Source organism: Bombina bombina, chromosome 4 (genome assembly GCF_027579735.1).
Source record: "Bombina bombina isolate aBomBom1 chromosome 4, aBomBom1.pri, whole genome shotgun sequence".
NCBI classification, from domain to species: Eukaryota; Metazoa; Chordata; class Amphibia; order Anura; family Bombinatoridae; genus Bombina; species Bombina bombina.
Window position 1 is genome coordinate 63,429,713 of NC_069502.1, and position 18,106 is coordinate 63,447,818.

At 39.3% G+C, this 18,106-nt stretch overlaps 1 protein-coding gene across 1 annotated transcript in view; it reads left to right on the plus strand.

Annotated features, from left to right (window-relative positions):
- FAM166C (family with sequence similarity 166 member C) overlaps positions 1–14,511 on the plus strand; it is a 157,690-nt gene extending 143,179 nt beyond the window's left edge. Inside the window, exons 3-4 of the mRNA XM_053708905.1 lie at positions 9,855–9,967; positions 14,230–14,511. Coding sequence (XP_053564880.1) covers positions 9,855–9,967; positions 14,230–14,236 — 120 coding nt within the window. The 3' untranslated portion in view covers positions 14,237–14,511. The remainder of the gene's footprint in view (positions 1–9,854; positions 9,968–14,229) is intronic.
- The last annotated feature ends 3,595 nt before the right edge of the window (positions 14,512–18,106 follow it).

Here is an 18,106-nt window from a genome sequence, read left to right on the forward strand (position 1 = left end):
ATTAGATGGTGTTATTAAGAGTGTAACTGTACTTTGTAATGTATTTTTGATGTGTTTTGTGAAACTTTTTTCCCGCTAAACAGTTTACTAGAGCACTGACAACGCAGTCATTATTCTAGTGTAAATCGCGATTGTGCTCACACGTTCACGTTTACTTTCAACTTGTAATACAAGCGGTAAACCCGATGCGCGCAAACACTCGCAAAAAACTTTCGCTTGTGTGTTAACTGTTAACGTACCACTCATAATCTGGTCCAATAGGGCAAATGTATGAAGCTGCAAATGGCCCTATCTGCCAGCTTCCCTGCTTGCAAACCTTGCCCGGGCAGAGAATGATACATTTGCTCCATTGTATTTGTTTGTCTACATTGGTTTTATTTTATGTTTAAGGCCTCTTGTTTTTGTACCCCCCTTTGGAAATGTTTTAATGAAAACTATGGACTTTGCATAACTTTTATAGGAATCCCTTTTCCCATAACCCCTAAACATGACCTATTGTCTTCCCCATCTATTCTCATTTGTCTGTTTTGTTTATATTGTTAATATTTTATTTGTAGCAGTTTTTACATTTCCTTGTATGTTCCGTGTAAATAGATATCACAATTATAGAGTAAATAGAAACGTGTAAGCATTCTGCAAACTTAAAATAAGGAATCTGCTTTTTTTTATTTAACCAGTAAGTAGTTACACTTATAACTGTATTAGCATCAGCTTCTATTGAATAGTGTTTTTTTTTCTTAATGACACTAATCATCAGTAATAATTCCTAAGCTATATGCTTTAAAAGCCATCCCATGCAAATAAGCCTGCAATTGCCTATTAGTACACACTGGCCTATGTTACAAGTGGAGCATAAAAGCGTTAATGCTATTGTGTGCTGAAATCGTTTGAGCACAATCAATAGAGGTTCCATTTGCACCCGCACGGGTGTGCTAAAGCCGTTATGTAATACAGTTTTATTGGGGTCCAGTAAAGTTCATGAATGATATTGCATCAAGCTGATTCTGCAATAAACTGATAGTGCTTTATGTATTTATGTGCTATACATATAATTTGCAAATAAAGAGCAATAAGAATGATCATAGAGCTCCCAGATCTATCCATTAAAGTATAGGGCAAGCAAAAAAGTTTTGTCCGCATAAGATGGTTTGGTTACATTAAATAACCATCATCTTTTAATACCAGATTGTGTCGTATTCTTAGCGCGAGAAAGAGCACAATATAACTCATCCTGTGCTACTGATTGTGCTAAAATTACAATGAAACGTTATAGGCTGCCACTTTGTGCAAATACTGTAAAAAAAAAAAGCTTAAAAAATGAGCAGAAAAAACTGCTTTCCATAAACTTAAAGGGGCACTGAACCCAAATTTTTTTCTTTCATGATTTAGATAGAGTGTGCAATTTTAAGCAACTTTCTAATTTAGTCCTATTATCAAATTGTCTTTGTCCTCTTGCTATCTTTATTTGAAAAAGAATGCATCTAAGTTTTTTCTGGGTTCAGAACTCTGGACAGCACTTTTTTATTTGTGGATTAATTTATCTACCAATCAGCAAGAACAACCTAGGTTGTTCACCAAAAATGGGCCGGCATCTAAACTTACATTCTTGCATTTCAAATAAAGATACCAAGAGAATGAAGACAATTTGATAATTGCAGTAAATTAGAAAGTTGCTTAAAATTTCATGCTCTATCTGAATCACAAAAAAAAAAGAAAAAATTTGGGTTCAGTGCCCCTTTAACACTTTGTTAAGAAATTTATCTGTGTAAGTTTGTGAAGCTATTGTATATATACAGTTTTTATGGAGTGAGAATTAATGAAAACCACATGCAAAACAAATAACTGTGGCATAATATGAGTAATTAGTATCAGAATATCTCACAAATTAAGAGTGCCATTACAAGTATTCAAAGGTTTCAGTATCGAACCTTGGCTGTCTGTAGCTTGATCAGCTCACCACAGTGTGTTGTTCATACGGAGCTAAAGCCTTTTCCCTTCTTGCAAGAGCTTCTCTCTATTACTGCAGTGGGATCCAGCACTCCATAAATATAAAAGTCACGTGGGCAACGCTGTTTTAAATATAAATCTTAGGGTGTTCCAATATGTACAGGGAAATACCTAAGTGTTAGTAAATGATCTTGCTCCCACGCCCTTCTGCGTGCACAATAAACTCATAGGATAATGCAGTCACTTATTTGTAAGGCAAAGAATGTTTAAAAACAGCCTTTATTGAGCATCTTTAGTTTAAACATAAATGGCAAAGCACCCATAGTGATACATATCTAAACCGTGTAATTCCTACGCGTTTCATACATAGAGTATTTCCTGAGATTAAAAGTGAAGTGCAAAAATATTAGCGCTATTGTGCATTAACATTGCTTGAGAACAATCAATAGTGCTTCTGCATGTCTAAACCTCTTGCATCATAGACATCTATAGGGAGGTACAGTAAATTTAATGTCTGTATCACTAGAGCACTAAGCTTATGGTGCTGTGATAAAGGAGCGCTAAACTGATGGTGCTGTAAGATAAAGGAGCGCTAAACTGATGGTGCTGTAAGATAAAGGAGCACTAAACTGATGGTGCTGTAAGATAAAGGAGCAGTAAACTGATGGTGCTGTAAGATAAAGGAGCACTAAACTGATGGTGCTGTAAGATAAAGGAGCACTAAACTGATGGTGCTGTAAGATAAAGGAGCACTAAACTGATGGTGCTGTAAGATAAAGGAGCGCTAAACTGATGGTGCTGTAAGATAAAGGAGCACTAAACTGATGGTGCTGTAAGATAAAGGAGCAGTAAACTGATGGTGCTGTAAGATAAAGGAGCACTAAACTGATGGTGCTGTAAGATAAAGGAGCACTAAACTGATGGTGCTGTAAGATAAAGGAGCGCTAAACTGATGGTGCTGTAAGATAAAGGAGCACTAAGCTGATGGTGCTGTAAGATAAAGGAGCAGTAAACTGATGGTGCTGTAAGATAAAGCATCAGTAAACTGATGGTGCTGTAAGATAAAGGAGCGCTAAACTGATGGTGCTGTAAGATAAAGGAGCGCTAAACTGATGGTGCTGTAAGATAAAGGAGCGCTAAACTGATGGTGCTGTAAGATAAAGGAGCGCTAAGCTGATGGTGCTGTAAGATAAAGGAGGGCTAAGCTGATGGTGCTGTAAGATAAAGGAGCACTAAGCTGATGGTGCTGTAAGCTGAAGGAGCGCTAAGATGATTGTGCTTTAAGATGAAGGAGTGCTAAGATGATTGTGCTTTAAGATGAAGGAGTGCTAAGATGATTGTGCTTTAAGATGAAGGAGTGCTAAGATGATTGTGCTTTAAGATGAAGGAGTACTAAAATGATGGTGCTTTAAGATGAAGGAGTGCTAAAATGATGGTGCTTTAAGATGGAGTGCTAAGATGATTGTGCTTTAAGATGAAGGAGTGCTAAGATGATTGTGCTTTAAGATGAAGGAGTGCTAAAATGATGGTGCTTTAAGATGAAGGAGTGCTAAGATGATGGTGCTTTAAGATGGAGTGCTAAGATGATGGTGCTTTAAGATGGAGTGCTAAGATGATGGTGCTTTAAGATGAAGGAGTGCTAAGATGATTGTGCTTTAAGATGGAGTGCTAAGATGATGGTGCTTTAAGATGGAGTGCTAAGATGATGGTGCTTTAAGATGAAGGAGTGCTAAGATGATTGTGCTTTAAGATGAAGGAGTGCTAAGATGATTGTGCTTTAAGATGTAGTGCTAAGATGATTGTGCTTTAAGATGAAGGAGTGCTAAGATGATTGTGATTTAAGATGAAGGATTGCTAAGATGATTGTGCTTTAAGATGAAGGAGTGCTAAGATGATTGTGCTTTAAGATGAAGGAGTACTAAGATGATTGTGCTTTAAGATGAAGGAGTGCTAAAATGATGGTGCTTTAAGATGGAGTGCTAAGATGATTGTGCTTTAAGATGGAGTGCTAAAATGATGGTGCTTTAAGATGGAGTGCTAAGATGATTGTGCTTTAAGATGAAGGAGTGCTAAGATGATTGTGCTTTAAGATGAAGGAGTGCTAAAATGATGGTGCTTTAAGATGGAGTTCTAAGATGATGGTGCTTTAAGATGGAGTGCTAAGATGATTGTGCTTTAAGATGGAGTGCTAAGATGATTGTGCTTTAAGATGAAGGAGTGCTAAGATGATTGTGCTTTAAGATGAAGGAGTGCTAAGATGATTGTGATTTAAGATGAAGGAGTGCTAAGATGATTGTGCTTTAAGATGAAGGAGTGCTAAGATGATGGTGCATTAAAATGAAGGAGTGCTAAGATTACTGTGCTTTAAGATGGAGTGCTAAGATGATTGTGCTTTAAGATGGAGTGCTAAGATGATTGTGCTTTAAGATGGAGTGCTAAGATGATGGTGCTTTAAGATGAATGAGTGCTAAGATGATGGTGCTTTAAGATGAAGGAGTGCTAAGATGATTGTGCTTTAAGATGACGGAGTGCTAAGATGATTGTGCTTTAAGATGAAGGAGTGCTAAGATGATTGTGCTTTAAGATGGAGTGCTAAGATGATGGGGCTTTAAGATGGAGTGCTAAGATGATGGTGCTTTAAGATGAAGGAGTGCTAAGATGATTGTGCTTTAATATGATGGAGTGCTAAGATGATTGTGCTTTAAGATGGAGTGCTAAGATGATGGGGCTTTAAGATGGAGTGCTAAGATGATTGTGCTTTAAGATGGAGTGCTAAGATGATTGTGCTTTAAGATGAAGGAGTGCTAAGATGATGGTGCTTTAAGATGAAGGAGTGCTAAGATGATGGTGCTTTAAGATAAAGGAGTGCTAAGATGATGGTGCTTTAAGATGAAGGAGTGCTAAGATGATTGTGCTTTAAGATGAAGGAGTGCTAAGATGATTGTGCTTTAAGATAAAGGAGTGCTAAGATGATGGTGCTTTAAGATAAAGGAGTGCTAAGATGATGGTGCTTTAAGATGAAGGAGTGCTAAGATGATTATGCTTTAATATGATGGAGTGCTAAGATGATTGTGCTTTAAGATGAAGGAGTGCTAAGATGATGGTGCTTTAAGATGAAGGAGTGCTAAGATGATGGTGCTTTAAGATGAAGGAGTGCTAAGATGATGGTGCTTTAAGATGGAATGCTAAGATGATGGAACAGATTCATGCAAAGATAAATAAAGTCCTATTTTTAGAACTGCAGTAACTGAAACAGACATAATACTCAATTGCTGTCTATTATGTAACATAATTTAAACACTAATGGGCATATTTAACAATGTGCGAGCGGACATGATATGAAGTAGCGTATCATGTCCACCGCACATCTATAAATGCCGACAGCATATGATGTCTGCATTTATCATTGCACCAGCAGTTCTTGTGAACTGCTGGTGTGATGCCGCCCCCTACAGGTTTGTGGTCAATCAGCCGCTAGCAGGGGGTGTCAATCAACCGATCGTATTCAATTGGGTTGATTTCTGTCCGCGGCCTCAGAACAGGCGGACAAGTTATGGAGCAGCGTAGCTTGATAAATATGCCCCTAAAAATTATTAACTTTAAAATAAAAGTTACGTAAAAGCTGTTTAAAAGGAAACATACGCCTAGATTTAGAGTTTTGTCGGTAAAGACCCGCGTAGCTAACGCTGCTTTTTTTCCAGCGCACCCTTAAGACAATGCTGGTATTTAGAGTTGTCTGAGTGGCTGCGTTAGGCTCAGAAAAGGGAGCGTGGAGCATAATTTAGCTCCACTTCAACCCTCAATACCAGCGTTGCCTACGGTAGCGGTAAGCTGGAAAAACGTGCTTGTGCATGATATCCCCATAGGAAACAATGGGGCTGAGCTGGCTGCACCTGCAAAAAAGCAGCGTTCAGCTCCTAACGCAGCCCCATTGTTTCCTATAGGGAAACACTCTCTAAGTCTGCACCTAACACCGGAATTAAGGTAGGAAAAATCTGATTGGCTGATTCAATCAGCCAATCAGATTGAGCTTGCATTCTATTGGTTGATTGGAACAGTCAATAGAATGCGAGCTCAATCCGATTGGCTGATTGGACCAGCCAATCGGATTGAACTTCAATCTGATTGGCTGATTGAATCAGCCAATCAGATTTTTCCTACCTTAATTCCGATTGGCTGATAGAATCCTATCAGCCAATCAGAATTCGAGGGACGCCATCTTGGATGATGTCACTTAAAGGAACCGTCATTCGTCGTTAGTCCGTCGGGGAAGGTGAATGTTCCGCGTCGGCGGTCTGAAGATGGAGCCGGAAGAAAGAAGATAGAAGATGCTGCTTGGAGGAAGACATCGCCCTGATGGAGGACCTTTTCTTTGCCGCTTGGATCAAGACTTCGCCCGGATGGAGGCCCACATCGCCCGGATTGGATGAAGAATTTGGCTCGGTTGGGTGAAGACGGCTCAAGGTAGGAGGATCTTCAGGGGGTTAGTGTTAGTTTTTTTAAGGAGGGATTGGGTGGGTTAGAGTAGGGGTATGTGGGTGGTGGGTTTTAATGTTGGGGGGTTGTATTTTTTTTTACAGGTAAAAGAGCTGATTACATTGGGGCAATGCCCCGCAAAAAGCCCTTTTAAGGGCTGGTAAAAGAGCTGATTACTTTGTAATTTAGAATAGGGTAGGGCATTTTTTATTTTGGGGGGCTTTATTATTTTATTAGGGGGCTTAGATTAGGTGTAATTAGTTTAAACGTCTTGTCATATTTTGTTATTTTCTGTAATTTAGTGTTTGTTTGTTTTTTGTATTATAGATTAGTTTATTTAATTAAATGTAATTGTAGGTAATTGTAGTTAATTTATTTAATTAATTTAATGATAGTGTAGTGTTAGGTTAAATTGTAACTTAGGTTAGGATTTATTTTACAGGTAATTTTGTAATTATTTTAACTAGGTAGCTATTGAATAGTTATTAACTATTTAATAGCTATTGTACCTAGTTAAAATAAATACAAAGTTGCCTGTAAAATAAATATAAATCCTAAAAGATACAATGTAATTATTAGTTATATTGTAGCTATATTAGAGTTTATTTTCTAGGTAAGTATTTATTTTTAAATAGGAATAATTTATTTAATTATAAGAATATTATTTCGTTTTATTTAAATTATATTTATGTTAGGGGAGTGTTAGGGTTAGACTTAGGTTTAGGGGTTAATGCATTTATTATAGTAGTGGCAACATTGCAGACGGGAGATTAGGGGTTAATAATTTAGGTAGGTGGCGGCGATGTCAGGGAGGGCAGATTAGGGGTTAATACAATTTATTATAGTGTTTGCGAGGAGGGAGTGCGGCAGTTTAGGGGTTAATACATTTATTATAGTGGCGGCGAGGTCTGGTCTTCAGATTAGGGGTTAATAATTGTAGTTAGGTAGCGGCGACGTTGGGGGGGCAGATTAGGGGTTAATAAATATAATATATAGGTGTCGGCGATGTTAGGGGCAGCAGATTAGGGGTTCATAGCTATACTGTAGGTGGCGGCGGTGTCCGGTCGGCAGATTAGGGGTTAAAAATTTTTATTAGAGGGTTTGCGATTTGGGTGGGCCTCGGTTTAGGGGTACATAGGTAGTTTATGGGTGTTAGTGTACTTTGTAGCACAGTAGTTAAGAGCTTTATGTTCCGGCGTTAGCCCATAAAGCTCTTAACTACTGACTTTTTTTTGGCGGCTGGAGTCTTGTTGGTAGAGGCTCTACCGCTCATTTCTTCCAAGACTCCAAATACCAGCATTATGCAAATCCCATTGAAAAGATAGGATACGCAATTGACGTAAGGGGATCTGCGGTAGCCTGGAGTCGTGGAAAGAAAGTGAGCGGTAGACCCTTTCCTGGCTGACTCTAAATACCAGCGGGCGGTAAAAAGCAGCATTAGGACCCCTTAACGCTGCTTTTGACGGCTAACGTCAAACTCTAAATCTAGCCAAAAGAATAAGTGCATCATAATGTACAGCTTTAAATCTGCTTCTAATTGGCTGACAGGGACGACTCCCACAAAAAATTGGTTTATTCAGCACAGGAACATCTGTTTTTTTCATTCTGTTGTACATCTTGAACATTTTTTTTAAAATATTTGAGTATCATGTCCTTTTAACCCCTTAATGACCGGACCATTTTTCAATTTTCTTACCCTTAATGACAATGGCTATTTTTGCATTTCTGCTGTGTTTGTGTTTAGCTGTAATTTTCCTCTTAGTTATTTACTGTACCCACACATATTATATACCGTTTTTCTCGCCATTAAATGGACTTTCTAAAGATACCATTATTTTCATCATATCTTATAATTTCCTATAAAAAAAATAATAATAAAATATGAGGAAAAAATGGAAAAAAACACACTTTTTCTAACTTTGACCCCCAAAATATGTTACACATCTACAATCACCAAAAAACACCCATGCTAAATAGTTTCTAAATTTTATCCTGAGTTTAGAAATACCCAATGTTTACACGTTCTTTGCTTTTTTTGCAATTTATGGGGCAATAAATACAAGTAGCACTTCGCTATTGCCAAACCACTTTTTTTCAAAATTAGCGCTAGTTACATTGGAACCCTGATATCTGTCAGGAATACCTGAATATCCCTTGACATGTTTATATTTTTTTTTAGAAGACATCCCAAAGTATTGATCTAGACCCATTTTGGTATATTTCATGCCACCATTTCACCGCCAAATTCGATCAAAAAAAAAAAAAGTTCACTTTTTCACAAAATTTGACACAAACTTTAGGTTTCCCACTGAAATTATTTACAAATAGCTTCTGCAATTATGGCACAAATGGTTGTAAATGCTTCTCTGGGATCCCCTTTTTTCAGAAATAGCAGACTTATATGGCTTTGGCGTTGCTTTTTGGTAATTAGAAGGCCGCTAAATGCTGCTGCGCACCACACGTTAATTATGCCCAGCAGTGAAGGGGTTAAATTAGGTAGCTTGTAGGGAGCTTGCAGGGTTAATTTTAGAGATCAGCCTCCCACCTGACACATCCCACCCCCTGATCCCTCCCAAACAGCTCTCTTCCCTCCCCCACCCCACAATTGTTCCCGCCATCTTAAGTACTGGCAGAAAGTCTGCCAGTACTAAATAAAAGAGTTTTTATTTTTAAATAAAAATAATAAAGTATTTTAGCTGTGATGGACCCCTGCCTTAGCCCCAAACTCCCTGATCCCCCCTCCAGCTCTCTTACCCTCTCCCCTACCTAATTACCGCCATCTTGGGTACTGGCAGCTGTCTGCCAGTACCCAGTTTGACCCCAAAAACCCCCCAAAAAGTATTGTTATTTTTTACTTAAAAAACTATTTCTGTAGTGTAGCAGCCCCCCACAATACCCCCACCCCCACCCCCTCCCAGATCCTTTTATATATTTTTTAAAAAAATTCCCTTTTTTCCCCCTCTCTGCCCTCATTCATTGGTGTCAGTGTGGCTAATGGTGCACGTGCACGCGCGCGCACGTGCACACTCGCGCATCGTGCACGCGCGCGCGCACCCTCACACCCGGCACTATCGCTACCACACCCGGCACTATCGCTACCGGTGCAGAGAGGGCCACAGAGTGGCTCTCTCTGCATCGGAGGCTTGTAAAGTGGTATTGCAGGATGCCTCCATATCGAGGCATCACTGCATTACCCTCAGAGCTGCTGGAAGTGATTGTGATCGCTTCCAGCACTCTGTTAGACAACTGACGTACCAGGTACGTCCATTGTCATTAACTGCTTGTTAATGCATGACGTACCTGGTACGTCAGTTGTCATTAAGGGGTTAAAATTGAAGTAAATGAACTATAATTTTCTGTAAAAACATTTAAATGATTCAGCTATAAAAGTATAGACTGTTTATCTGAATGTGCTTGTGTTCTTATGACAGATTGCACAACAACACCGGGATCACTACAAAGACAAAACCGGCACTGTGCATCAGGTGACACACTTCACTTTACCCATAAAAAATGAGGAGACATATCCACTCCCTCAGCAAAAGTAAGTAACGCACCAAATCATTCATTATATTTTTTTTAAAATAATGACACATTTTTTTTATTTTTTTTTAAAGTATGACCATCTTTTGTCTAAAAATACACTAAAAATATTTACTCAGCAGTATGTGCAAGTAGTTTTGTGGATTTGGGATGAATTCTGCTTAATGCAGTGCAATAATCTATCTTTTAAACTTAGGGGTCGATCCGATAAAAATCGTCGCCCACAAAAGTCGGCGACGCCAATATTTGCGCGGGTTTGGTATCCTATATACGGCGTAACCTAGAAGTTACGCGCGAATATTTCTGCCGTCGCCCGTAGTTTTTCGGGCCATAGGCAGGTATACCAAACCCGCGCAGTTTGGTATCCAATATACAGCGTAAGGATTTACGTGGCGAAAATGGAGAAATCTTACTCCATTTTCACCTCGCCACAAAAAACAGCCGTAAGAAGCCTTACGCTGACTATTGGAGCCCCGTAACTCCCTAAACTGGCTGCTAAAATAAACCTAACACCTAACGCATGCGCAATGTCTATCTCCCTGTCAACCGCGATCCCCCGCCGCAATCCATAATAAAGTATTTAACCCCTAAACCGTCGCCATCTACATAAACTAACCCCCTACTGTGAGCCCCTAAAACCGCCACCATCTAACTGATCTATCCCCTAATGTGAACCCCTTACACCGCCGCCATCTATATTAAAATTATTAACCCCTAATTTAATCTACCTACCCCTCCGCCAGCTATATTATCTATATTAACCCTAAGTATATTATAGTTAATATAGTTATTACATTATATATATTAACTATATTAACCCTAATTATATTAGGGTTAATATAGTTAATATAGTTACTATAGTATTTATATAAACTATATTAACTCTATCTAACCCTAACACCCCTAACTAAATTCTTATTAAATAAATCTAATTCATATTATAAACTAAAATATTCCTATTTAAATCTAAATACTTACCTATAAAATAAACCCTAAGATAGCTACAATATAATTAATAATTACATTATAGCTATGTTAGGGTTTATATGTATTTTACGTGTAAATTGTTAATTATTTTAACTAGGTATAATAGCTATTAAATAGTTATTAACTATTTAATAGCTACCTAGTTAAAATAATTACCCAATTACCTGTAAAATAAATCCTAACCTAAGTTACAAATACACCTACACTATCAATAAATTAAATAAACTACAAATATCTATCTAAAAATACAATTAAATAAACTAAACTAAATTACAAAAAAAAACAAACACTAAATTACAAAAAATAAAAAAAGATTACAAGATTTTTAAGCTAATTACACCTATTCTAAGACCCCTAATAAAATAATAAAGCCCCCCAAAATAAAAAATTCCCTACCCTATTCTAAATTAAAAAAAGTTCAAAGCTCTTTTACCTTACCAGCCCTTAAAAGGGCCTTTTGTGGGGGCATACCCCAAAGAAAACTGCTCTTTTGCCTGCAAAAAAAAACACAATACCACCCCCAACATTACAACCCACCACCCACATACCCCTAATCTAACCCAAACCCCCCTTAAATAAACCTAACACTACCCCCCTGAAGATCTCCCTACCTTGTATTCACCCAGCCGGGCCGAACCGATCCAGGCGATGTGTTCCAGCAAGCGGCAGTGAAGTCTTCATCCATCCGGGCGATGTCTTGAAGCAAGCGGCAGAGAGTCTTCTTCCATCGGCGACGTCTTCAAGCAAATCGGCATCTTCAATCTTCTTACTTCGCTCCTCCGCCGCGGAGCATCCTTCCGGCATGACGACTTCCCGACGAATGAGGTTCCTTTAAATGACGTCATCCAAGATGGCGTCCGCCGAATTCCGATTGGCTGATAGGATTCAGCCAATTGGATTGAACTTGAATCTGATTGGCTGATTCAATCAGCCAATCAGGTTTTTCTACCTTAATTCCGATTGGCTGATAGAATCCTATCAGCCAATCGGAATTCGGTGGACGCCATCTTGGATGACGTCATTTAAAGGAACCTCATTCGTCGGGAAGTAGTCATGCCGGAAGGATGCTCCGCGGCAGAGGAGCGAAGTAAGAAGATTGAAGATGCCGATTTGCTTGAAGACGTCGCCGATGGAAGAAGACTCTCTGCCGCTTGCTTCAAGACATCGCCCGGATGGATGAAGACTTCACTGCCGCTTGCTGGAACACATCGCCTGGATCGGTTCGGCCCGGCTGGGTGAATACAAGGTAGGGAGATCTTCAGGGGAGTAGTGTTAGGTTTATTTAAGGGGGGTTTGGGTTAGATTAGGGGTATGTGGGTGGTGGGTTGTAATGTTGGGGGGTGGTATTGTGTTTTTTTTTGCAGGCAAAAGAGCAGTTTTCTTTGGGGCATGCCCCCACAAAAGGCCCTTTTAAGGGCTGGTAAGGTAAAAGAGCTTTGAACTTTTTTTAATTTAGAATAGGGTAGGGAATTTTTTATTTTGGGGGGCTTCATTATTTTATTAGGGGGCTTAGAATAGGTGTAATTAGCTTAAAAATCTTGTAATCTTTTTTTTATTTTTTGTAATTTAGTGTTTGTTTTTTTTTGTAATTTAGTTTAGTTTATTTAATTGTATTTTTAGATAGATATTTGTAGTTTATTTAATTTATTGATAGTGTAGGTGTATTTGTAACTTAGGTTAGGATTTATTTTACAGGTCATTGGGTAATTATTTTAACTAGGTAGCTATTAAATAGTTAATAACTATTTAATAGCTATTATACCTAGTTAAAATAATTAACAATTTACCTGTAAAATAAATCCTAACCTAAGTTACAAATACACCTACACTATCAATAAATTAAATAAACTACAAATATCTATCTAAAAATACAATTAAATAAACTAAACTAAATTACAAAAAAAAACAAACACTAAATTACAAAAAATAAAAAAAAGATTACAAGATTTTTAAGCTAATTACACCTATTCTAATAATTAACAATTTACCTGTAAAATAAATATAAACCCTAACATAGCTACAATGTAATTATTAATTATATTGTAGCTATCTTAGGGTTTATTTTATAGGTAAGTATTTAGATTTAAATAGGAATATTTTAATTAATAATATTAATATTAGATTTATTTTAATAAGAGTTTAGTTAGGGATGTTAGAGTTAGATAGGGTTATTATACTTTATATATATATATAATATAATAACGATATTAACTATATGAACCCTAATATAATTAGGGTTAATATAGTTAATATATATAATATAATAACTATATTAACTATATTAACCCTAATATAATTAGGGTTAATATAGTTAATATAGCTGGCGGCGGTGTAGGGGGATTAGATTAGGGGTTAATACATTTATTATAGGTGGCCGCGGTGTAGGGGGATGTAGATTGTAGGCAAAAGAGCAGTTTACTTTGTGACAAAGCCCCGCCAAAAGCCCTTTTAAGGGCTGGCAAAAGAGCTGTTACTTTGGGGCATGCCCCGCAAAAAGCCCCTTTAAGGGCTGGCAAAAGAGCTGTTACTTTGGGGCAATGCCACGCAAAAAGCCCTTTTCAGGGCTATTTGTAGGGTTAGACTTAGGTTTAGTGGTAGGGATAGTTTAGTATTTTAGGGGTTGAATAATTTAATATAGATGGCGGCGGGGAATGGGGATTAGATTAGGGGTTAATAATTTTAAAATAGATAGCGGCGGGGTAGGGGCTCACTTTAGGGGGTAGGTAAGGTAGATGGCGGCGGTGTTAGGGGCTCACTTTAGGGGGTTATAGATTTAATATAGCTGGCGCCGGTTTAGGGGTTAATAACTTTATTAGGTAGCGGCGGTTAAGGGGTTAATACATATTTTATTGTTAGGCTAGTGAGGGGGGATAGCGGATAGAGGGTTAGACGTGTCGGGCTATGTTAGGGAGGCGTGTTAGACTTGTCGGGCTATGTTAGGGAGGCGTGTTAGACAGTGTGGGTGATTTAGACTTTAGTCAGGTTTTGTAGGCGCCGGCAGTTTCTAATGTGCCGCAAGTCACTGGCGACGCCAGAAATTTGTACTTGCGCAGATTTCTGGACATCGCTGGTTTGTCAGACTTACGGCACGTTAGCATCTGACGGCGCCATATATGGGATAGCTCGAGTTGCGAGCTGAAACTGCGGGCGACGCAGGTTCCCTCGCTTGCGCCGCAAACTACGATCTATTTCGGATCGCGCCCCTAATGTTCATATTTGTTTTTTGCCTTGTCATTAAGATGGTTCAGTAAAATTATCTTTCTTGTTGTTTTTCAGATTTTGATCTTACACAACGAGTACATCAGCTGCAACCTTATGACAAATAATAAAACTATTAGAACCAATATCCGGATATTTTGATTTTGTGAGTGCGCTGCCAGAACAGAACACAGTGCAAATCATGTGCTGCAGAATATATACATACCGTTTATTACACCGTATATCTGATCATTAATGCTGTTATTTTGATGTCTTAATCAAGAAGCGGATTTTGATATTTAACACATGTTCGTTATAATTATTTCTTGTGCCTCCTTTTAATAAAAGTCTGAAAAGTTAGTGTTTTCCAATACTAATAACTGGAAAACCACAAGGGGGGGGGCTTCACATGCCTAACTCTGCCACATATCTGTCCCTAATTGCCTTCAGCAGAGATTATCTGATAATGAACTACAAAACAATTAATAATTTGCTATCATATTACCAGTGTCTAGTGTTTTCTACTCCAGTAACAATTCCTGATAGGCTACTTCAAATAATATGAGCTAAAACATAACTTTATTTTATTTATTTATTGTTCCATTACAATACCTTCCTCTGGGCTGCCAACCGCAAAACTATTTTTTTCATCAGGTGACGTTTCCACCTCTATCCAACAGCCATGCTTGCTATATGGCGCTCAGCTGTTGACACTTTTTTTCACAGTGCTATGCACCTCACCTGGCACTTTCTCTGTGACAAACTTTATATCAGCGTTTCACATATTAAGCCCTTAAATGTTTATAACTGGTCGCATTCTATCTGCAAACAGGTGAGCAACTGAACAGCCCAGGCAGGGAAAATAGTCTGGTCAGTTAGAGGTATTTGTGGGTAGAATTGCGAATAATTGGTTTCTGTGATACTTTGAATGTCAACATTAAAAATAAATAATGAAAGGAGAAGTCACTGAGTACCCCTTGCCAATACTCTAGGTAGCCACAGGTATGCATGTACCACAGGCTGAGAAACACAGGAATACTGGACACCCGACAACCCTATTATAGAGCATGAGAACTCATCAGAAAAGTAACAATCAGCCATGTTTGTTTTCACAAGCAACTGAAAATCTTATAAATTAATAATGTCCCATTAAAAGAAACAAAAATATATTTATAAATATGCAACATATTAACAAAAATGTAAACAAATTAGGTAAAAGACCCTCTGCCAGTCATCTAAACTAAGGTGACCAGATGTCCCCGGAGTCTTTGGGCCAATTCATCAAGCTCCGTATGGAGCTTGATACAGCAGTTTCCACGCGAGCCTTCAGCCTCTGAGGCGGAGGACAACAATCCACCCAATCGTATACGATCAGGTTGATTGACACCCCCTGCTAGTGGCCAATTATGTGAATATGCAGGGAACAGCATTGCACAAGCAGTTCACCAGAACTGCTAGTGCAATGATAAATGCTGACAGCTTGCACTTTCATAAATCAGCCCCTAAGTCTCTAATTTCCAAGGGACAATTCGCAAGACCTGAATTTCACTCCCTCTGTTTTGTTTCCCTCCCTCTCCCTGCCTCTGTGTCGTCTCTCCCACTCTCCCTCCCTTTGTGTCCTCTCTCCACTCTCCCTCCATCTGTGTCCTCTCTCCAACTCTCCCTCCATCTGTGTCCTCTCCCTGCCTCTGTGTCCTCTCTCCCACTCTCCCTCCCTTTGTGTCCTCTCTCCAACTCTCCCTGCCTCTGTGTCCTCTCTCCCACTCTCCCTCCCTTTGTGTCCTCTCTCCAACTCTCCCTCCCTCTGTGTCCTCTCTCCAACTCTCCCTCCATCTGTGTCTTCTCTCCCACTCTCCCTCCCTCTGTGTCCTCTCTCCCACTCTCCCTCCCTTTGTGTCCTCTCTCCAACTCTCCCTCCATGTGTGTCCTCTCCCTCCCTCTGTGTCCTCTCTCCAACTCTCCCTCCATCTGTGTCTTCTCTCCCACTCTCCCTCCATCTGTGTCATCTCTCCCTCCATCTGTGTCCTCTCTCCCACTCTCCCTCCCTCTGTGTCCTCTCTCTCCCACTCTCCCTCCCTCTGTGTCCTCTCTCTCCCACTCTCCCTCCCTCTGTGTCCTCTCTTTCCCACTCTCCCTCCCTCTTTGTCCTCTCTTTCCCACTCTCCCTGCCTCTGTCTCCTCTCTCCCACTCTCCCTCCCTCTGTGTCCTCTCTCCCACACTCCCTCCATCTGTGTCCTCTCTCCCACTCTCCCTCCCTCTGTGTCCTCTCTCCCACTCTCCATCCCTCTGCATCCTCTCTCCCTCATCTGTGTCCTCTTCCTCCCACTGTGTCCCCACTCCCACTCTCCTTCCATCTGTGTCCTCTCCCTCCCTCTGTGTCCTCTTCCTCTTTGTCCTCTCTCCCACTTTCCCTCACGCTGTGGGGCGAATTTACCAAGCGGTCAATCGGCCCCAATGCAGCTGTTTCTGTGCAAGCCTATTGGCTATTCAAATCAGCCAATAGAATTTCAGTAGCTCTCATCCTATTGGCTGATTTGAATTTCAAAAATCAAATCAGCCAATAGGAATGCAAGGGACGCCATTTAAAAAAAGGCTCCCTTGCATTGAAGATCCAGTGTACGGCGGTGACCTATGAAGAGGACTCTCCGTGCAGGATGACTTCAAGGATAGACCCGCTCCACGCCGCCGGGCTGAAGATAGAAGACTCCGCCTGGATGAAGATAGAAGACACCGCATGGATGGATGAAGACCTCGCCACCTGGATGAAGACTTCTCGCCGCCTGGATGTCCGGACTTCAAAAACTGTAAGTGGATCGTTGGGGGTTAGTGTTAGTTTTTTTTTTTAACTTTTTTTGGGTGGGTTTTTTTTTTTAGATTAGGGTTTTGGGCTTTAGGTAAAAGAGCTAAATGCCCTTTTAAGGGCAATGCAAAAGAGCTAAATTCCCTTTTAAGGGCAATTCCCATACAAATGCCCTTTTCAGGGCAATGGGTAGCTTAGTTTTTTTTAGAGTTAGGTTTTTTAGTTTGGGGGGTTGGTTGGGTGTTGGGTTTTACTGTTGGGGGGTCTTTGTATTTTGTTTACAGAGAAAATAGCTGATTTCTTTAGGGCAATGACCATATATTGTATTCTAGGGGTTTTTTTAATTTTGGGGGGCTTTTTTAATTTTTTATAGGATTATTAGATTAGGTGTAATTGTTTTTATTTTGGATAATTTCGATTGTTATTTTGCGTAATTTAGTGTTTGTTATTTTTTGTAATTTAGTATTTATTATTTTTTGTAATTTTAGATTTTTTTTTTTAGTACTGTCAGATTTTTTTAATGTGTAATTTAGTTTATATAATTGATAGTTATTTTAATTTTAGTCTAATAGTTGTTAGGTTAATTGTTAGTTTAAACTTAGTTTTTTTTAATTTCACAGGTAAGTTTTTAACTTTATTATAGTGGCGGCGATATCGGGAGCAGCAGATTAGGGGTTAATAACTTTATTTTCGGTGTCAGCGATGTCAAGAGCGACGGATTAGGGGTTAATAACTTTATGTAGGTGTCGGCGATATCAGGGGCGGCAGATTAGGTGTGTTTAAACTTGGGGTTTATGTTAGGGTGTTAGGTTTAAATGAAACTTTTTTTTCCCCATAGATATCAATGGGGTTGTGTTACGGCAATCACCATTCCGTGCTACAGGTGTTAGTTTTTTTTTCTAACACGCTCTCCCCATTGATGTCTATGGGGAAAGCGTGCACAAGCAGGTCAAAGCAACCTTTGTATTTTGTGCGGTATGGAGCTCATCGCCACCATATCGCACGCACAAGGCGGTTTTTCAAAAACGTGTAATGGCAGCGCTATGGAGAGTGAAATAACTCAACTTTAGTTGCGTTCATTTCGCACCCTCTATAGCGCAAAACTTGTAATTTAGGTTTAAATGAGAGAAATGGACTGAGCAATATAGTAATGA